This window comes from Eleutherodactylus coqui, chromosome 4 (assembly GCF_035609145.1).
Source record: "Eleutherodactylus coqui strain aEleCoq1 chromosome 4, aEleCoq1.hap1, whole genome shotgun sequence".
Taxonomy (NCBI): domain Eukaryota; kingdom Metazoa; phylum Chordata; class Amphibia; order Anura; family Eleutherodactylidae; genus Eleutherodactylus; species Eleutherodactylus coqui.
In genome coordinates, this window is record NC_089840.1 from 173,729,255 (window position 1) to 173,752,324 (window position 23,070).

The 23,070-nt window shown below is 40.4% G+C and overlaps 1 protein-coding gene across 1 annotated transcript in view; it reads left to right on the forward strand.

Annotated features, from left to right (window-relative positions):
• RET (ret proto-oncogene) overlaps positions 1–11,345 on the forward strand; it is an 81,364-nt gene extending 70,019 nt beyond the window's left edge. The window contains exons 17-20 of the mRNA XM_066600400.1: positions 110–247; positions 552–651; positions 2,464–2,611; positions 9,608–11,345. Coding sequence (XP_066456497.1) covers positions 110–247; positions 552–651; positions 2,464–2,611; positions 9,608–9,765 — 544 coding nt within the window. The 3' untranslated portion in view covers positions 9,766–11,345. The remainder of the gene's footprint in view (positions 1–109; positions 248–551; positions 652–2,463; positions 2,612–9,607) is intronic.
• The last annotated feature ends 11,725 nt before the right edge of the window (positions 11,346–23,070 follow it).

Sequence of the window (23,070 nt, forward strand, 5' to 3'; positions counted from 1 at the left end):
ATGACAGCTGATATGACATATATATCTCTATGATATAATAGACGTTTTCTATAACTGGAAGTACTGATTGATGCATAGCATTTATCTTTGTCCTATCTTATGATAACAGGTGGTCCTTTGGAGTTCTTCTTTGGGAGATTGTTACCCTTGGTGGAAATCCATACCCAGGTATTGCTCCAGAACGCCTCTTCAACCTTCTTAAAACTGGTTACAGGATGGAAAAGCCCGAGAACTGTAGTGATGAAATGTGAGTTTGGTGTTTGCTTGGTTCTTCATTGTATATTACGGTCAATAAGACATTGTTTTACTAGACTAATCTTAAGATTGAAGAAGTTCACGTAACTATAAAAGAACCTTAAAATCTATGATAGAAATGAGTTGACTACAAAATGCCTGAAGCATAAGGAGGGTTTCTACCCACACCAAACTGCTGTTATGTAGTGATTCAGGAAAATACACTGTTATGTTAAAGCACATTTGTACAATTTTCACAAGCATTTCATTTGTTGGTTAAAAAAGTAAATTGCTTTAATTGTCTCATGCATTTATAGGTACAATCTTATGCTGAAATGTTGGAAACAAGAGCCAGACAAGAGGTCAACATTTGGTGAGATCAGTAAAGAATTAGAGAAAATGATGGTGAAAAGCAGGGTGAGTTTGAAAGGAGTCGGCCCCGCACTCATCATCCAGAAGTTTACATTACTCCAGTCTGTTGCACCCAAAAAAACATTAAAATCAAAAAGTACTACAAGAAAGTGCACTATATATAATTACTAGCTGATATACTCGGCTTCGCCCGAGTTAATTTGGTACTGGTGTTTATCTGGTGTTCACACGGAAAATCTTATGAAGTCGTGGTTACTTTAGAGATACCGGAAAAACATATGTTCACCATTTTGCATAATTCTCTGCATTACCCAGGAAACACCACGTGGAGGTAACCATGTGACGTTTACTTTATATAAAATGACATCAGGAAGTGAGAGAATTAGATTACATACATAAAATTTGAACACTAATTCTTTTGCGCATAGAATTGAATAATCGTGTTGGGACCCATTAACTTTTCCCATTTATGACATAATCAATGCTCGGGCCAAATTTTAAGTTTCTATGACATTGGAAAGTGACAGATTTAGATTACGTACGTAAAATTTCGACGCCAATTCTTTTGCGCTAGAATTGAATAATCGAGTTGGGACCCAATTACTTTTCCTATTTTGGAGATAATCTATGCGTGTGCCAAATTTCATGTTTCTACGACATCGGGAAGTTGGAGAACTTTTGGCGAGTCAGTCAGTCAGTGAGTGAGTCAGTGAGGGCTTTCGTCTTTATATATATATAGATTGTACAATTGTATAATCCTGAGATGCCATAGGCCAACAGAGGGTGCTATGCTCTGAAAAAATGTGGTACACCATGGGTTATTTTTTGTTTTACTACTATAATGGGGTGGCAGGGGCTATACAGAGTCAATGTTGGGTCGTGGGGAATACTATGTAGCACCAATATTATTTCCTATTTTTTCATAGGTATGTAGCCATTTTTATCTCCACTCCCATTGCCATATCATAAGTACATAAAACATACCTTTCAATATAAATAATACCATATATCAGGACCAATTAATATGAAACCAGACAGGTTAATATTGTCCAAATCGGGCGTGGTTGGAGAATAAATAACAAGTAAATCCAATGACTAGGATGACATCTCCCTTGATTGCAGTTGTGCACTTTCTGCTATCTTTTCCTGATGGCTCAAACTAAGGAACCTGTCACCTCCCTACAGCACCAGGGGAGGTGACAGGGAGCCAGATGAGCTATTGTTTATACTTGCCCGTTCCCTGGTTCCTGCCATTGAAGTCCGTGCTCTGCTTTTCCCTCTGCTGAGTGTGCGCTCTCCCATAGGCGCTATGAGAAAAGTCTGATGTTCAGTGCGGTGCAGGGACTTCAGTGGCAGGAACCAGGAAGCGGGCAAGTATAAAAAAGACCTAATTCTGCTCCCTATCACCTCCCCTAACAACACCATAACTTGGTTACGAATTCCCTCTTAAGGCTTCTTGCAGCTATTACGTGAAGCTTAAGCATTTACCTCCCTGACATTTTTTACTCTTTCCTTTTACCACATGCCATCTATGGCTGCCAAAGTATCTTGTATGGCAGCCGGAATGAGCTTGCTAGTTGCCCGGAAGAAGCCACAACGCAATGGTTGCAGTTGCATCCCTCCTAGTTTTACATTGTATCCTCATCTTAAGGATGTGAATACAATTGAAAGTAGTGAACACCAACAGGGCACTGTGCACAATTCAGGAGACGTGCCTATAGTGCTTGGGTTTCGTAACGTCACTGGTCAGCAGTATTTATTTCCTGTCCATTAATTACTTTATTGTCTTCTTAATTATATTATAATATTGTTCTTAGGAAACATTTGTAACCTTCCATCTTTTGTTCGACATTTTAGGACTATTTGGACCTTGCTGCCTCTACTCCTGCAGACTCCATGCTCTATGATGATGGCCTTTCTGAAGAGGAGACACCTCTGGTGGACTGTAATAATGCCCCACTCCCTAGAACTCTGCCCTCAACCTGGATTGAAAACAAACTTTATGGTAGAATTTCCCATGCGTTTACTAGATTCTAGGACAAATGCCATCTATCTGAGCGTTTATAGAACTCTGCTTCTCAACAACCCCAGGGCTGTGTGTGTCTAAGAAATCAGACTCTGCTTTAACAGCTGTTTCATTTGATTTTCAATTTTATTTTTTGCAAAATTTAAAAAAATCAAATGCCAATGGATAAATAATTTTGCAGCAATGTTCAAAGAAAGCATAAAAATTGTAGAAATTGTAGATTCTTTTCATAAAACACATGCCTAAAGTGTAGCCAAGGAAATTCTGTACATAAATAGGAGGCTCTACTTCTAACTCATATCTGACATTGTATGGCGCAAACCAACAGCACTTACTGTATCACTTACATACCATATGTCCATATCTTGTTATATAGGAAGCTATCTGGACTAAAGCTATTCCATAAGAGCAGCATCTACCATTCAGCAATCATTCCATTTCTGTACCTTGGCCTTCAGTGCCGTCGTCATAATGTAATCTGCTAGTGCATCAGTAGGGTCTAGGCATATTGTGGGCATAAATTTATTATACACCTAAAGTAACTACAAATATTATGCAGAAACTCCTATAGGGTTGATAAAAGATTTCACACCAGTACTTGATACACTTTACTGATGCAAGTAATGAACGACTTTTCCTGAGCGTCAATGATGAGAACAAATTCATTCCTACGTTGATTGTACAAATATATCTATTGCTCCAAACATACTATCTCAACGCAACCATACCCGTATAAGGCCTAAGCAATGTGAGCAGTATTCAAAAGGCTTCATTTATCAACTATCCCAAAGTAGAAAAAATGGCCTAATTTTGATGAGATCAAAAACTTAATTTAATTACTTCTACATAGCTACATTACCTAGCAGTAGTATGATTCAGCATGGATGCCCCTAAAGTTGTTTCGACCAAGCCTTTTAGACCGTGAAAGCTAACACCTGGTTGCTACAGGTAAATTCAACAGATGAATAAGAAAATCCTTCAAATTTTTTTCTTCCTTGCACTTAGGTGTAACCTAAGGTTCCTGGCCCCAATGTACAATCTGTATGTTGGCCTCACTTTTATATCCCACTTACAACTGGTACCCCTCAAATATAAGCAACCGCCACCTCCACACCCATTATAGCTCCTGCTGTGCAGGTGATGCACCACTCGGAAGTTACCTTTTTACTATTTCCAAGGGCAGGGTTTGGCAACTGAAAGACTTTTAATAACTTGCATTAAAGCAGACTTGTTGTACATTCTTGAGGTAGGATAGACAACTATCTACTTGACTAAACTAAATTATCCCACTTCTACCGTAGTATCTTACTAACACTTAATATAATATATCTTATAATACAGAGGTTACAAATGTTAACTTGATAATTAACGAGTTACAATTTAATTTGACTGAATTTTACTTTACCAAAGCACCAGTTGTGATAAAGGGCTCATCCAACCAAAATCATTATCACTTATCCACAGGACAGGACATACACTTATGATCATTCGGGGTCCAACTGCTTGCACTCCCAAGGGTTATGAGAACAGTGCACCCCAAGTCTGACTAGTGAATAGAACAGATGTGTGACCACTGCTCCATTCACTTCTATGGGAGCGAGGGACATGGGCAAAAACATTCCTCTGCTTTCTCCATAGACAGTGAATGCTGCAGTGGTCACACATACTCACTATATTCACTCAGGAAAACCAGGGGGCGCCGTTCTAATGATTAAATGTTTTGGTAGGATAACCCCTTTATTTCTAAATGTAATATATTCTACATTTTCACTGATCTGATTCCTAAAACTTAACTTTTATTAGTATAAATAGATAAAATAATATATATTAACATGGGACTATATGTGAAAATATATCAAATTAAATAACCCACCACCTTTTTGTACAAACTATATCAACAAATAAACAACTAATTCTGGATTACCTATCTACATCACTAATTTTGGATGTACAGTGAATGTAGTATATCTAGACACATCGGAGGCGCCTCAGGGCTATCTCAATATTTCAATAATATACCAGTGATTTAGATTTTGACGCCAAAAAATAGAATGAGAAGCTACCGCAATTCAATTGACTCAGGAGGGGTCAACTCCTGGATGTTAATAGCTGATAGCCCTTACTGTATACCATTAATGATGTGACCAGGTAGTGTGTCAGTAAAATTTGAGTCGCACACTATCATACACTCGACGGACCGTACAAGCATACTAGTTCCAAAGACAGCCAGAGTTGTATGTTGGTTGCACCAATAAAGGGACCAGATGTATAGGTGTACAATCCATTATAGATTAGGAGCTTGTGCAATGTCCCCAATTCAGTTTTTTTCTACAGTATCTAGAATTGATACAAAGCTCTACCTCCATACATAAATACCAGATGGTAATTTAGCTACCAAGAACCAATGTGGGCTTCCGATGATTCTGTTATCAGAATTAAATGTTTATTTTCAAGAAAAAATCCTTGAACTATGACCACTTAGGTTCTTTGAATCATATTGGATAATATATCAAAAATTATCTTCATAGGTTCGGTTCAACGTGTTTCATTGATAGCGCAAATCTTCAGGAACCCTATTCCTACAGCAACAACTCAGCCAAGAGATGGTAGCTGGTGACTGTAACTTGCCCTAAATCGTTTTGGGCATTCTGAAGTAGAGAAAGGTAGCTGATGGCTATATTCTGCCCATGTTAGATACCGGCATTAAAAAATGGTTGCCCAAGAATTTTTTGACTAATCTGCCCTCCCTAAGTCTGGATCAGCGAATATTTAATGAACTAACCTCAACCAAATATTCAATAAAGAGCACTCTAAAGATTGGCTATCAGATCTTTGTTCAGTCTAAATCTATTGGATCTACTCGAACCTATAGTACAGAAAAGCGATGATAAATATCCGTAGCTAGACCCTATCGTGATCCTTGTTAGATAACCTAGACTTGTTCAAAGTTCCAGATCACAAGACAAATAAAATAATAGCAGAGCCTAGCAGGGTCTCCAGCCTTGATGGTCTCCAGCCTACCTATATAATCTATGTATACTACTAAAAGTTATGTTTTAGGATTCAGATCAGTGAAACTGTTGAGAATTATATTAATTCCTCTGCCTCAGTAAAAGTATAATATTCTATATGTTATATAATATGTTGAATGTCAAGTTAATGTTTGCTACACATGTCAAAGCTGAATAATCTAGGGCTGTTTCATCACTCGAAAGTAAGGTTTTATATATTCAGCTATCAAATGATATCATTATATTCAGAGTTTCTAAACATAATTGATTGTCAGAGAGTTTACATTACTAGTAGTTTTTTATTGATGATGTGTCACTACATTTTATGAAGTTCCATATTGATACAATTATAACTGCTGCAGCATGCGCTGGATAGGAACGAAGACAATATCCTAATTACATCCAGAAAATCATATCCTAATTCTAGCCAGAAGACCATATTCCCAATTTGACAAGATGACTTCAATTCTGGCAAGAAGACCTTGTTCTATTAAATAGGTTTAATGTTACAGGCTAGGGGGGGTAAGACATCCACTTTTAATCCAGTAGTTAAGGTGCAGGGAGAATCTAGAGTTACAATCTACATGGCATGATCTTCCACAATAAAAATCAATCGAAATGCATTACCCAAAATATTGCATACTCTCACTGTTATCCACCTTCCTCTCCACCAGTTCTAATATAGAAATGTATATATATTAACGATTGGTGACTTCTTGTGGAGAAATGATAATGGATTTGATTAAAGGGGTTGTATAAGATTAGAAAAAGATGGCTGCCTTTCTTTAGGAAACAGTGTCACTCTTGTCAATGGAATGTGTCTGGTATTGCAGCTTATCCCATTTCAAGTGAATAGGGCAAAGCTGCAATATCAGACACAACCACAAAAGTTGTCTTTCTTGACGACCCTTTTAAACACTTTTTCCTCCCCAAAAAGAAAAAACTTGTATTCTGAGAATGTCATGAACAAGTTATTTTATATTATGCTTTGTGAAGAGTTATTTCTTTTATGTTGTCTCTTGAGATGTCTCTGGTGTCCGTGTCATGTTGTGTTGGTGACCTGAGACAGTAAGCATAGTTCTTGCCAAAACTCCTTAATTTTTCTGTTCTGATTTTCAATAATGAAAGAATCAGACTTGGGATTTTCCATTATTCTGTGTTTTCGATACCCATACACAATAAGGGGAAGAGTCTTACCAATGCGTGTAAGAATATTAATATTGATTATTCCCTGTATTGTAAAATCACATACATTGGCCTCACAAAAACTCAGTTCTAATTTTCAACCTTACGTGGTGGATTTCCTCTTAGTATATTCTGGTTATCTCATGTTTCACAACCGCTTCTTGCTGCACAGACATAAGCCATTGTTGTTGCTTTGGAAATGCAAAAATATTAACAAACTATTTCTGATTAGTATAGAAAGGCAGTAACTATAAAACAGTAATATCAGACCTACACTGGGGTCTATTGCCTTGTGGCATCGCTACCATTACAGATTGTGATCCTGAGTTCTCTTTTGGCTATGCCCAGACCATAAAACCAGTTGTGTGAAAAAAATCTAGCAATTGCTTTGTGCCAGAACTGTGGCTCCAAAAAGTCTCCATTTGGGAGAAAGTGATGTTTCTTGCACAGAAATATGGATTTTTTTTGGGGGGGTGAGGGGGGGGGGTTGTTTTACATCAGCCTCGCCACTTAAAAAAAAATGGCCAAGGCTATGTAGCAGGGTGCTTGGCCACAGTGGTGAATTACATTTACTATAAATGACACCAGAAAACTGATTGATTTACATAGTCTGCGTGACTCAATAAGTGTGATACATCTTCCCCAGCAACTTTGATATTGGGTAACCCTAAAATTGCAATTGACTTCAACTTTAGATGACTTGGAAGAGTCGTCCAACAGTTCCACTCTAGTATAGGACTTCTCAAACTTTTTGCTGTTGAGGCCTTGCCTGACAAACCACGGTGCTGCCTGGAACTCTCCATCTGTAGTGGAAGTTGATGCTAAAATTAAAAATATCTCAGTTTAACTTTAGTCTACCGGGCTCTTTATAATATTAAAATAATCACAAAATGAGTCAACTTTGTTGCTAAACCAGAGATTTTGCAGCTGTAGAATGGACTGTGTAGCTTGTAGGTTGGAACTGCATGGAGACTTTTTGTAATGTGACTGTCCAACTTTAAAAATTGCAGCTTAATTGTTAGAATTCAATGAAAGTCTTCATGTAGCTTCAGCTATAATGAATTCTGTGAAAACTGCCTTCCTAAGTACACCTCACCAAGAGTTGAGTGGAGCCTCATACGTAGAGTCCCTGCACTAGTATAAGTAAAGGAAGATCATGGCATCTTCCAACTTTTCCCTTTTACCCCTATAGGATGGTGAATCAAAGGGGTAATCTCTTCAGGAAAAATTTACACGCTGTAATGCATAAAGTCGGAAAGCAAAGGTAGATTCATAGTGCCAGTCTCCACTCCCTTCCCACCCTGCACTATGCAAAACTTAGTGTATAAGATTAATTCCTTTTAACAGAAACTTATTATTTACAATTCGCATTTTGGAAATTAATGTCCTTATTTTCAAGCCACAGCCTAAAACTTACATTTTTACATACTAATATCTAATGAAAAATCTAATTAAAAAAAAATTAAAACAGAAGTCCAACTCTGGGTAAGTCCCAACACAGGGATGGATATTGATCCTACTAGATTCTATACAGAGTGCAAGTGGCTGGGAAGATGTCAAGTCAGCTATTGTACAGAAGGTATCAGACGTAGTGATAATCCTTATGTAGGGACTGACTTTGAATTCCAATTAGATATTATTAGTCTGAAAAAAACAAGTTTCAGGCTGTGAGTTGGGCAGTAAAGGCACTAATTGCTAGTCAAATATTAAATAGGTCTTATGGTAGTATAAGCCCTAACCACCCACAAGGGTCTTTTCCCTTTTGTTGCATTGGATTGATTTACACATGCAGCTTTTGATGCACTTTTTTAAATAAAGGAGTGGAAACAAAAGAGGAGATTTTTAAGTATTGACATTAAACTTTTTCCTTACTTATTTCATTCATTCCTGGCTTTGGACAGGGACCTGCATGAAATATTGCACCAAGCGCTGCCTGTATAAATTTAGCCTGAAGTGGAATTCCATCTAAAATGTAAAGACAGCCATATACAGTATTAGTAAAGTTAATAGCCAGGGTACATTTTGTAGTTGCACCTATTTGTTCAAGAAAAGTAACAACAAAAAATGCTGCCAAACTAGTTGTCCGCTTTGAATTAAGGTGGCCAAACACCTTCAATGGCATCCTACCAACAGCCATTCCTTCTGACCTCCCCATACAAGCTCACTGAGTATGCATGTGTTCTTAATGGGAAGAGGAAATAAGCCACTGCCAGACACCTCCGGTGGTGGCTTATCTCTCACGAGTACAGATCAGGTATAGTAAATTTATTTACCATCAGTTGCTTAGAAGCTAATTCAAACGTGACAACCAATATTGCTACACTTCCTGTTGTTCCTTTTGCAAAAATGTCCACCTTAGCAAAACACAAAAATAGCAATATCTCTGTAGGTAAAATAAACATAAGTACTAAACTTTGGCTACTGTGGTAACTTGGGATTACTAAATGGTGAATTTTTCCATCTTAGTGAGTCTAGTTGAATCCTCTTTACTAGTAACATACTATAGGCACTCACTAACCTTCTGTTATATTCTGTATGACAGAAGTATTGAGATCCAACAAGTAGTCCTCACTATTAATACCTCCATGCTTTATGTCCAGCTGAGTTTTTGGCCACCTTTTGTCTATTGTGTTAAGCGTCTCTGTAGCAAAAATCAATGGCTTATGTTCTTTTCTCATTAAAGGGAGTTTTGCCAAGGGCCTTACTGTCTGCACGTGAAGCTATTACTATATATTTTTGGTTCTTCAGTGCAGAACAAATGATGTCTTTTCATTTTTAGGCATGTCTTATCCGAACTGGCCTGAAGAGAGCCCCGTTCCAATCCTGAGATTCGATGCCAATAAGTCTGTTTTTTCAAGATATGCCAATGACTGTGTTTATTCTAATTGGATGATTCCACCCGCAACGGCAAAATTTATGGACAAGTTTGATAGCTAAATATCAATTTTATTTTTCCCTAGAAGGTAACACAGAAAAGGTTAATCACACCACACAAAGAATAAATGGAAAGTCCGTTGGCTGGTTCTTTGTGCCAGTGAAAAGTGGTCAAACCAATGTTGCTCTTGTGTGCCAGCTGCTCCAAAACTTAAGCTTGACCTACCTCTAAGGCTGCTGGAGAGGGCTGCACAAGTCGCTTTGTCTGTGTGAAATGATATATATATACATACATATATGTATATATAATTATTTGTATATGAATTACTCCCCAGCAGCAGGAGTGGGCACTGTTATTCTTTCCTACAACATATCAGATCTGTAAACCAAGCTCAGTAGAACTTTTTGTATATGCTGCTGTTGCACAAATAGTCTGTATTCAGTACATTCATATATGTCGCTGTGAAAACAAAGTATACATTTTATTTTTGATCATGTTAATTTAAAAAATTGTTTTTGACGTGTAAGTTGACTATTTTTATTTAATGTGTGTGGACACCTTGGTACAAGAGAACTGTCTCCGTCTCATTTACTGGTGGTTACATATAGAAGCAAAAACCTTATGTATATGTGTACATATTGCATCTGCTGTATATGGACGTACGAAATATACATTCAGACATACAGTGTTACATGAAATAGACTGGATTTATTTTCACTGGTACCTATAACTGAAATGTTTTGGACTTCTCAATTAAAATGACGGGTCGACTGGTCTGTACTGGGTACTACGAGGACCTTGTGAATGACTTTTAAATGGTCATCTGTGAAATGATATAGTCTATAGGAAATTAGATTATATTTTAAATATTTCTCTGGAATACCCTTTTTATGATTTCTTCATCATTTCTTCATCATATTATAGCACAGATTCATAAACCTAATCTCAGTCACTTATAGGTGCAGTCATACTACTGCAGAAGACCATGTAGCTGACCATGTTGGTTCCGAATATGGCGTCTTCAGACATGATGTCAAGTGAAAACAATTCTAATAGAAAAACACAAAAAAGAATTTGCTAGGAGAAGCCAAATAGCAGTTTTCTTCTCAGTTTTCAATTTTATATTCCTTTTATATGTATTTTTTTAAGTACAGAAAATGGTATATTTTAGATATGATTTCAATTTATTACATGACGTGTTTGAGGATTGAGTGTTGATCAGGATGGCCTGTTGAAATTGAAGCATAGCATCATTTTCTAACTACTATGAGTTTCATTATGCTGTACTGATTGTTTAGCTTTGCTACAGTTGACATGTTCTGCCAAGCCTGAGCCTTCCATATATGTGGTTTTGTGTCTTATATGTGAGGGGCCTTTTACAAATGGTTCAGCTGCGTCTGTCTCATCACTTACCCATGGTTGTCAGACTGTCACATTGAATTGTGATCTTACATGCTGCACAGTACGGAAATGTTACTATGTATCTGCTCTACCATAAACCATGCCACTGATGAACTGTATTATAATGGAAATAAATCATTCTGTTATTCCAGAAATGTACCAAAGAAAGACGCTAGAGATTTGATTTTATATTCAGTGTTTCTTTTTTTCCTCTTCACTAAAACTTTACTTACTGTCCTCATCAAGTTGTGTTTTTGTATGATTCTCGGGAAAATCAACTGTTTGTAAGTATAATGTGCTTCTAAACTAATTTTCTACAAAGAATCAAACACTAGAGCACAATGTATTGAATTTTGACTTTTCATTTTCATATACATACACCTACATGGATGCACATTAAAGACAAACCTGTTGCCGTGTAAGCCTCTGTCAAGTTTCACTTAGAACAGTGGCCACATTGGCATATTGAATGAGCGCAGGCCGATTCTGCAGTCATAGTCCCTTCCATCTGTCCCAGGCTTTTTGCTAATCTACCTAGGTATAGGGGTAGCGGACAGATGGAAGGAGGCATGACTGAAGGATCAAATTACACAGCGTTTTTTTTTTGTAGTCTGGAACCATGGAAACACATGCATAGGAGCTGTAGATACAAAATGGTACATTTCTAACCTTGACTATTTGCAAGGAAGGATTGCAAAGTTGATTGTAGTAAAATAATTAGACTGATTGCAAAGGTGTGCATACTGAGTATAATAGTATGTAAGGCTGAAAAGACATGTTCATCCATTTCAGTCTACTATTCTGTAGTGTTGATCCAGAGGAAGTAAAAACCAGGTAGTAGCCAATTTGCCTCACTTTAGGCAAAAATCCATTCATCTGAATGGTCCACTCTGATCTTCCTAGAGGTTACATTCTGAGAGAGATTCTTCTGATGGGACAACCCCTTTAAAGATGTACCATGCTTTAGGCTTCCACTTAGCTGTTGTGTGCTTGAAGTTACATGTTCAAATGCAAAATCGTTGCATTCAGTAGCTGGTGAGCAGCACAGCTCAGAGGCCGACGACGGCAGGCAGAAGGGGGCTCCGTAAACCGTCTCACCGCTGAGTGGACTGCTGAGAGGGCGCTGCTGAGAGGCCAAAGACAGTAGCCATAACAGAGCAGAGTGCTCAGGGGCGCAGAGACCAAAGTTCATTACTTACTGCCAGGACCTGTGAGCATGAGGATGGGGAGCGCTGCGTCCGGCCAATCACCAACAGGGGCCATCACCTGGCTGTCAAAGTGCCTTACACTTCACTACACCCACCATTTCCGGTGGCGTCAAGGTACAATAATACCCACTGCAAGACGTAAAGCTCAGGAATTCTGCACCATAGTCTGCAGGCCTAACTTCAGATTTTGATGCAGAATTGCAGGCAAGTTCAAGCCATTTTCAATTCCACATCAAAATCGGTATTTGGTACAAATTTACTGATGCATCGTGCAGGCTAGTTTCTCCCATGTGAAAGGTCCCTGAAGGAAGCATTGCTTTACTTAGATAAATAGACAGATCATAATTTTGGTCTGCCCAGGAGCTGATAGCATCATACCTTACTAGGAGCTGAAGTTGAGTCACCCATTTCCAAGTCTAAACCAGCCTGATTCGCACTAGAGAAATCTTGATATTGTGCAAGGAGTGCACAATCTGCAGCCATTCTGTGTATCCTCCAACCATCCAGTCAGAGATAGGGTTACTCATCGTTGTGATCGGCTATAATATTAAGCTCTGTTTCACAGGATCATATTTGTGGTGAAAATGGCTGAAAAATAATCTTCTAGAGAGGAAGTAAGTGTTTGTGTACCTTCAATAAATGTGCTTCAGTTGTTAACACTGTTGCCTTGCAGTATTGGGATCCTAGGTTCAAATCTCATCAAGGACAACATCTGTTACAAATATCACCCCCTGGTCAGATTTTAACCTAGAACTCCAGCACTACAAGGCAACAGTGCTAACAACTGAACCACCATACTTTTTCTTTCTTCTCCAGAGGTGGAGAAGAACAAGAATAATAAACACAAAAAACATATAAACTCCATACACATGTTGCCCTTGGAAAAATTAGAATTCCAGCATGGCAAGACAATGCATTTCCTAGCTGGAAATTCATTCTCATTATGACATGTTATAAAAAAAAGTTATGGATTTTGACACCAACTCCGATAAGTCTGTTTTAAATAGTTATTAAAGGTAATGTGTCATCAAAAAATGACCCATTGTGTAAACCAAGTTTGTATGTTAAACATATTTTCCTTAAAGTTTTTGGTGATTTTTACTTATTTTTTTATGTCAAGGTCTATATGATAAAAAAAATCCTAAACTCTTGTCTTTTTCACACTGCCTACTAAACCTAATAATAGTCTGACACTTCCTGTTTTGTAGAGAAACATTTTCAGCAGTGATCTCACTGACATCACAGACAGGATAACAATGGAAGGTAAACACAGTACTGTGAAACTTTTTAGGCAGGTGTGGAAAATATGCTGCAAAGGAAGAACGCTTTCAAAAATAGAAGTGTCAATAGTTTATTTTTGTCAAACGCAAAAGTGAAATCTAAACCAAATCAATATTCGGTGTGACCGCTCTTTGTGCAAATTTACCTAGAAGAATTGATGCAGTTGTAAAGACAAAGTCAGGGATTTTGTAGGATTATAGTCAGGTGTATGAGTAACCAATTATACCAAACAAGAGATAATGGTCATCATTTTCATATGTAGGTTGAAACACTGTTCTTAACAGAAACAGCTGGGTGAGGAACAGTCAAGCTCTGCTACAAAAGGTGAGGTTGTGAAAGACAGTTTCATATCATAGAAGTAGAAACAAATATGGTGCCAGCATCACAACCCAGAACACTTTAGTAGTGAGGTAAGAAATGCACAGTCACCTGGAACTAGAATCCATTGATCCAAAAAATTTAAAGGCCTTTATTCCTCCAAGGACATAACTGCAGCAAAGTTTTGACCACAAGGTCTTTGTCAAGCATACACATACATAAAAGGGTTTCACACACATTGATATATAACTACTAATGACCACTTGTCCGTTATATGTATGTATGTGTGTGGGTACTTATCATGCTCCGCCCCCTGGTGATGTAATTGCAGGTCCTACAGCGTATACAAAACACAGAGCCTGACCAACAGAAGAAGAACAATGTTAGGGCTCTTGGAAGGGGAGGACAAAAATAACAAAATGAGAATACAACTAAGTCATTATTTTCTCAGACACAACTCAGCGGTCCTGACAGGAGACACCGACCTACAGCTGCCGCAGAGATCGGGTGGCCTGAAGGACCTGCGGTGATATCACTGCTGTCAGAGGAGCCATTCTGTAGTTTGGTAGAAAGTACTGAATATTGGATAAGCCAACAGGAGCTACCAGGACCTATGATGATGTCACTGTTATGTGATCACATGTGTGGGTGGAGTCAGGGATCACATGACCAGGGGCTGATCCCTATATCCTGATGTGCTGGCAATGTCTGGAAATCAGGATGGATGTGGATGTACCACAGCTGTGTGTGGGATGTGTGTAAATCAGGATGAATGGAGTAGAGCTGTATGTGTGTGATGTGTGTGAATCAGCATGAATGGAGTACAGCTGTGTGTGTAATGTCTGGTCATCAGCATGGATATGTCTTTTGTGGGAATCAAGATGGATGGAGTAGAGCTGTGTGTGTAATGTGTGGGAATCAGGATGGATGGAGTAGAGCAGTTCGTAAAAGGTTGCATCAAACTATCACTTAAAAATGTGACTATAATATATAAAATTTCACAAAATATATTCACACAAGCAAAGAAATTATGTTACAGGCATAAATTAATCTATTATCTCAATGTGAAAATAAAGAGACTAACATCCAAATCTTAATAGAGTCATACTGAGGGCTCAGTCACACGGGCGCCGATCTGCCCGTGTTCCTGCACGATAAGATGGCTGCACTGCAGGTGCGGACGACTCTCCGCACCGCCGGAAGAAAAAACACTTGACCGGCAATGGAAACGGTCATGTGTTCTTTCTTCTGGCGGTGCGGAGAGTCGTCCGCAACTGCAGTGTGGCCGTCTTAGGGCTTAGTCACACGGGCGCCGATCAGCCCTTATCGTGCAGGAACATGGGTGAATCGGCGCACATGTGACAGAGCCCTAAAAAGGGGGATATCACAACAGATTCATAAGAACTCCGATAAGGACATGCAAATAGATTAATGATTTTACTATTGTGCACCCAACCATCTCACGAATACCATAAATAATCGCACTAACATGGGAATAACCAATCGCAAATAAGAACACACTTATAAGCAGTGTTAAATGACCCAAATATGTGTTCGCACTAGCGCGGGATTTTCCAAGCAAAAAGCCGAATATTCAAGATGGCTGGTGTGTCTAGTTATTGATATCCCCAATCATAAAATCAGGGATCCAACAAAGAAGGAAAATAAAATTCCTGTAAGGGTAAACCCAATAGAAGTTGCTACATATGTGTCAATCAATCATTCCCAACATGAGAATAAAAAGACCAGTCAGTCTCTATATAATAAGGTCAGTTTAACCCCTTAGCGACCAAGCCTGCTTGCACGTTAATGACCAGGCCAAATTTTGGAAATCTGACATGTCAATTTAACATAGAATAACTCCATACATTTTTTTGCCAAATATTGTACTTCATTTAGTTGGTAAAAATAGATCGATAGAATTTGTGTATATTTATTAAAAGCACCAAATTTGAAGAAATTGTCTTTTTTTTTACGTTTTCAACTGCAATATGTTAAATATGTGCAAACATACTGTACACATTTTTGATTAAATATATATTTCTTTTTTGATACGGCTCCTGATGAATCGCGAAAGTGATGAAACGCGTTGAGCGTACATAAAATATTCATAAAGCCTTGTGTTTGGACTAATATATACGTCCGTAAGACCGTCTATGGGTATATGGAAAGTATTTCATAGAACCTGCTGTTTGGACCAATAAATAAGTCCATAAACAACATCTATTCTAAAATTAATGAGTTTAAAAGGCGGGTAGGCACCTTAGTAAGTTATAATTGGACATTGTTAACATTGCCACAGTATAATAGTCCATTATACCTTTAATATTCCCTACTAGGGGAGATTTGGCTTAGAGAAATTATTCCGACCTTAGCCAAATCACACACAGGTGCAACTCCCACCTAACCATCTGTGAACGATTATTTATTTACATTTGCTATGAGGCCTCTTTTTCTTTGGTATTGGATTTTAGACTAATATAATTAAAGGTTATGTTTTAATTTGATAGGATTTCAGTCTGTGAAAATATAAGAATTTTGGTATCGTTGTAATCCTACTGACCCGCTGAAAAATGTGTTGTGTCATTTATGCTGCATGATTAACACTGTAAAAAAAAAACAAAAAACTATGGCAGAATTCATGTGTTTTCTCTCCGTGCTGTCATAAAAAAATTAATAAGCGCTCGGTCAGACGAGCGGATATCTGTGCGTTTTTCCGTGCAGAAAAAAAAAAGCACTGCATGTGGAAAAAAATCTGCATAACCACATCCATTGCCACCCATATGTTCTATCTTTGATAGGTGTGGATTTCTGCCTGCACATGCGGTGCGTTTATTTTTTCCACGCGGATTTTTGCTCGTTTGACCGAGCCCTAAAAGTTTTACAATATAGTCTATGCACCCAAAAAGGGCACCAATAAAAACTACAGCTCGCCACGCAAAAAACAAGCCCTTATACAGCCGTGTCGATTGAAAAGTAAAAAAGTTATAGCGTTTTGAAAGACAAGTGTTGGAGATGAAAATCTGCCAAAAATCGTTGCGCCCTTATGCCCCAAAAAGGCCATGTCCTTAAGGCCTTAGTCAGACGGGCGTTTTTTCGCGCGATTTGCGGATCGCATGACGGATGCGCATCCGCAAATCGCGTGACCGGTGCGCGCAAGTCGCCCGCAAATCGCCCGAAAATCTGCTCCTAGCCGCGTTTCATTAGAAACGGGCCGGAGCTGTCCAGCGCATTGCATTCAATGGAGACGGCAATACAGCCGTCTCCATTGAAAGCAATGCGCTGCGGGCGAGCCCGGGATGAATTGTCGGTAAGGGCTTAAATATATAAGCCCTTACCTGCAATTCATCCTAAAATGTGTTAAAATAAAAAAAAATTGCATTCTCACCTTCTGCCTGCAGCTCCGAGCGGCCGTCCTGCAGTGGGTGTGAAGGGGGTGTGAGTCAGACCTGCCCCCTGATTGGCTCAGCGCTGAGCCAATCAGAGGCATGCCTCACTCACACCCATTCATGAATTCATGAATGGATGTGAGTCAGACCTGCCCCTGATTGGCTCAGCGCTGAGAGGCAGCAGTCACTCACCCATTCATGAATTCATGAATGGGTGTGTGAGTGAAACCGGCCTCTGATTGGTCAGGCTGTGACCAATCAGAGGCAGATCATTCAGCAGGCGGGGATTTTAAAGCCCCGCCGGCTGAATAGTGCCAAGAAGCAGTTCAGGAGAACTGACAGCGGCCGCGGCTGGACTCCGGCTGCAGCGGAAAGGTGAGTATACAATTTTTTTTTATTTTAACACATTTTAGCATGAATTGCAGGGAAGGGTTTATATATTTAACCCCTTCCCGACAATTCACCCCGCGCACGCCGGCAGCCCATTGCTTTCAATGGAGCGGCTGTATTGCCTGATTTGTCTTCTATATGTTCTCAATGGGGTCGGCGCTGCTGCCGCCGGCCCCATTGAGCGCATATACAGAAGCGAACAGGAATCGCAGATCGCAGATAGGCGCGATCTGCGATTTTTTGTTCTATAATTTTTCGGACGAGCGCATAAAAAGCGCTCATGTGTCCGATACCATTGCGAAGCAATGGTTTTAAAAAAATCGCCGGACGCATGTGCATGCGCAAATCGCGGCAAAAAACGCCCGTCTGACTAAGCCCTTAGGGTTTAATTACACTGGGGAACACAACTTTTGGTGCCTAAGATCTTAAAACATTTTTTGGATATTTCTGGCCTGTAGATTCTGAAAATGGCATTTTGGCCCATCAGGTCTCCTTTTCACTACAAACTATTTTATTTCAATATTATACCACCATTGACTATTAATAGCTATATTATTTAAAAATATACAGCATTGTAAGGATATATTCCATGAAAGCAAACTACAAACAAGTTTCTTCTTTGGGACACATCACTGAACCCTCGTTTCTGTGATTTCCTTAGATGTGATATTCCTGGACATTCATGATGGATGCTCCAACAGTAGTCTGCCATCATATGTTTATCCCATGGTCCACAGTACCGTTTTTCCATGATCTTTATTTCTAGGTGAAATCGTCCCCACCCCCACTCCCCTATTTGTCACTGAGATAACACAATGGAAAATGATCCAAAGGAACCCTTGTACATTGTTGCAGAAAACAAAATCATTTTCTTTTGTGAAGATTGGCAGAAACTCCTGTTCTCTGTAGCGGTATACTGTGATTTTAGTTCCCGGTAACATTAAACTTTTTTCTGCCAGCTAGGAAGCTAACAACTCTTTGGAAGATTTAGGTCTCTTATGAGGTCGTTCAATTCTATTTGAAACCTGATACAGCTGATGAAGGTCCTTGGAAATCGCTGTCATGTTGCTCATCTTTCTTTCTCCCTAGCAGGTTAATCTGTTTCTTCAGAGAGCTCCAGAAGGCTGCTACATGTTGGGACAGGTATATCTTCTGGATATGGTACAGGGCGTTTAGTTTTTGCTAAATCCAGATATGTTCACTTACTCAGTTTTTTCCCATTGATGCCCTTTACATTCACCAGACAAAAGTAACACTCATCACTATGGTTGCTTGGCTCGTGCCATACCATTGGTATACCAAATTCCATGCACTTCCTTTCCCCCACCACCATTGTTGCAGGTGCTCTATACATGTTTTGCACACAATATGTTGTGCCCAAGTCTCGTCTTGCTTCCCCAGTTTCACTGCGAAGTAAACTAAATAAGCTCTTTTCACAAAGTCCGTTATAGCTCGTCTCTGGTGAGGGAATGTGTACTCCCCACAAATGAAACAAAAAACATCAGGATAAGCGTGCCTTCACACTTGGGATCGTGATATCGCTGCGTTTTTTTTTTAACACAAATGTCAATAGGACTTTCTAATGTTAAAAACACATTGCACAAAACTCACAAAACTTTAAGCAAGTTTGAGCTTTAACCCTACAAAGAAAAGAATCAGAGCCACAAAAATACCCAAAATCAAAAAGTAAAAAAATTCAGGGATACAGACATTCCTATCTGCTCTCCAAGAGACACGTTTTTACTTGATTACTGAGGATTTCTTTTCATTTGCTCTTTTCACTTTTGTTTAAGGCCGATTCCACATGGGCGACACCAATATCGCAATTTTGTGTCGTGCGACTTTGTAGCACTACAAAGCAAAGATTTTGGGGGGGATGAGGGGGCTTGAAATATATTAAAATCCCCACCTCCAAGAAGGGCTGGCTGTGATTGGTTCTTGAACGCCGTGGCTCATTCATTCATTGAATTACTGTGATTGGTTTATCATGCGCTGGCTCTGATTGGCTGAGCTCGGCGCTCTGGAACTAATCACAGCCAGCCCTTCCTGGAGGCAGAGATCTCGATCCAGAAAGGGGTGGCAGAAGACGTAAGACAAGTGCCGAAGGTGAAGAGGAAACCTACGCCAGAGATGACAGTGCCTCTTAGGTGATGTATTTATTTTTTTAACTGCAGCTAGGCCTTACTTTAGGGCTTTTACAGTAGGATTTCCTACAGTAAAAAATCCATCGCACTGCACGATGCGATGCAACAGAAAGGAAGCCTCCATAGGAAAACATGGGCTACAAAACATCACAAATTATGGCTGTATAGACTCAAGAAAGAGAGAGCGGAATGGAAAGAGTGTAGTCCGCCGTGCAGTGTGTCTGTCTGAATCAAGTGAGTGTCTGTGGAGAGATCCTACCTGTCCTCCTCTGGAGAGTTTCCTCTTCCAGGAGCGGTACCTGACATAATGTGAACCTTTTTCCTGCCTGACCTCAAGTCTACTGTCTTGCCTGCATTGGTGCATAATTAAGCTGTCAAGTTACAAGTAAAATTTTGCCAGACCCTGACCATTCCCAGGGACTTAGGTACTAAAAGTTATTGTATGTGTGGACTTCCTTCAAATCCCCACCGAGAGTCATTCCGGTGAGCAAGGAATGGTGGCGTCACGCGTGACAAGTCTACAGTCTACCACACGTATACAGGTAATTGCTTTCCCAGCATTGCCTGGAAGAGGCCTAACAGTACTTGGACCCAGGATGCGTGCGTTCCTACGGGGAGGAGTCTGGTAAGAGCCACCGTGACAAGTGCCAACTCTACTCTCCCAGGTCCTCAGCATGGGCCTCATTTCTAGGTGGCTGCTGGGATACTGCAGAACCTCTTCTTTTCGTGTCATGAACAGGATCAACTCCTATGTGTCATATCTGTCTGCCTGCATTACCGCAGAGGTACTCAGAGAAAAATTGTTCTGGCGAATCTGGATCAAAAGAAAACCTCTGAGTCAACTTTTCTCGCCATGTCTTCCATTGTACAAAAAAATTTCCTTTCCAGTGGCAGTTGCAAGTAAGCACTACGCCGAAAGAGAAAGAGAGTTTGATAATCTTGTTGGACCATGTGCAGTTGATGTACTTTGTTGCAGAGCCTCACGTGAGTCACAACATGTCTACCCAAAATGGTGCCTAGCCACCCTGTCTTTCTTCTGCACAAGGTGTTTCCACCAAGACCTTGCCGCCAAAAAGTTCCCACTTTGGCTATCCGCAAAGTAGGGGGGAGGACCACCCCTACTCAGGAAGTTTGGTGCGAATCCCAAGCCCGCCCCAAAGGGGTAGAGTCATCTACAACAGAGGAGCCTCTGGACTTGTCCCGAGAGAACATTTTCTGCCAGCCTGCTGCAGAGATGTTGCCTCCAGTCACTTTAACCAGGTTAGGCCATGCAGGGTGTGGCCTCCGGTTACCCACCCCTGCAGCCATGGTACTTCTGGGGAGACATACCAGAAGTTTCAGAACGGACACCTCATTGGGACTTCTCCCTCTTGGGATACTTCTGGAGAGATCCCGCCAAAGAGGAAGTTCCTCTGGCCTGGGACTCTAAAGCCTGCAAGGCCCCGGAAGAATCCCATAATGGTTATCAAGATGGAAGTCCCAACACTGGTGCCCCACCAGGCTCTGGTGCCACAGATCCTGCCCTACCATGAGGGAGCGATGATCGTGCCCTGGACAATAGTCCATAAGGACAACCGGGTGGCGTATGTGGCCATTCCGCCAGGGTTGCGTCCCTTTATACGGGACTTTGAGGACCCTGGGGTCAAAGTCCTGTTTAATATTTGTGAGCAGCTGCATTTATGGAGACAACTACAGCCACCTATGATGGAGCCACCCGAGCTAATGGACACTGAGCCCCCCGAATGGACACTGAGCCCCCCTTACGCCAGCACGGGTACCACTCTAATGCCTTCAGGATCCAGATAGTGCTTCCTCTGTGGCATCCATGGGAATCAGCTTGTGGTGTAGCAACCCCACACCTACCTGGTGGACCATGGACACTGAGGAAGAAATTTTGCTGTCCAGTCTGGTCCAGCCGCGTAACCAATTCCTGTTTTAACAAAGAGGACTCTTCACTTATTTTTCCCTGTGAAGCCCAAAAAAGGACTGAAAAGTTAATAATGTCCCCTTTTCATAGTCTGCTAATGTTATTATTTTATTTTGAAAAATGTTTTGTTGTTATGCAATGTTTTGTTCAAGTACAGTGCAGGAGGAAGTAGTTTAAATATGCTTAAAGGAGATGTCCCGCGCCGAAACGGGTTTTTTTTTTTTTAAACCCCCCCCCCGTTCGGCGCGAGACAACCCCGATGCAGGGGTTAAAAAACCCACCCGCACAGCGCTTACCTGAATCCCGGCGGTCCGGCGTCTTCATACTCACCTGCTGAAGATGGCCGCCGGGATCCTCTGCCTTCGTGGACCGCAGCTCTTCTGTGCGGTCCACTGCCGATTCCAGCCTCCTGATTGGCTGGAATCGGCACGTGACGGGGCGGAGCTACACGGAGCCGCTCTCTGGCACGAGCGGCTCCATAGAAGACTACAGAAGACCCGGACTGCGCAAGCGCGGCTAATTTGGCCATCGGAGGCCGAAAATTAGTCGGCACCATGGAGACGAGGACGCCAGCAACGGAGCAGGTAAGTATAAAACTTTTTATAACTTCTGTATGGCTCATAATTAATGCACAATGTACATTACAAAGTGCATTATTATGGCCATACAGAAGTGTATAACCCCACTTGCTGCCTCGGGACATCTCCTTTAATTCTTTAAAATCAAAATGTTTAGTTTCACAATGCTCCGGTCTAAATGAGACTGTATGAATGGTATGCATAATTTTATGTGTATGACTGGAGGTTCATTGTTCTCCATATCGCGTGCCAGTGTCTGTCCACCGTCCTAGTCTGTCTCAGTAGGCGGGGCATCCCTTTCACCTTATCTTCAGACTTAAGCTACCACCCGCCATGGAGTCTCTAATACATTTTCAGGGAGAGTGATGATCATTCCACTCGTCTCTTATTTTTCCTGCCAGTTGCCCTTTCTCTATTTTGAAGTTTAGCATCAGTGTTGTATTCGCTCTTTTGTCATAGGAAGTGATGCTCATTCCACTTGCCTCATTTCTTTTGTTTGTGGGGAGAAGAGTAATGCATGTGCCGCATAGCTATACTAGTGCATCCTGAATTCTGTTCAGCCTAGTACAGTGATGGCGAACCTTTTAGAGACCAAGTGCCCAATTTGCAACCCAACACCGACTTATTTATTGCAAAGTGCCAATACGGCAATGTAACCGGAAGGGCGGTTTCAGAGGAGTTTGAATGGCCTGATTTAAAAAAAAAAACGGTTCATGCGCAACTATGCTCTG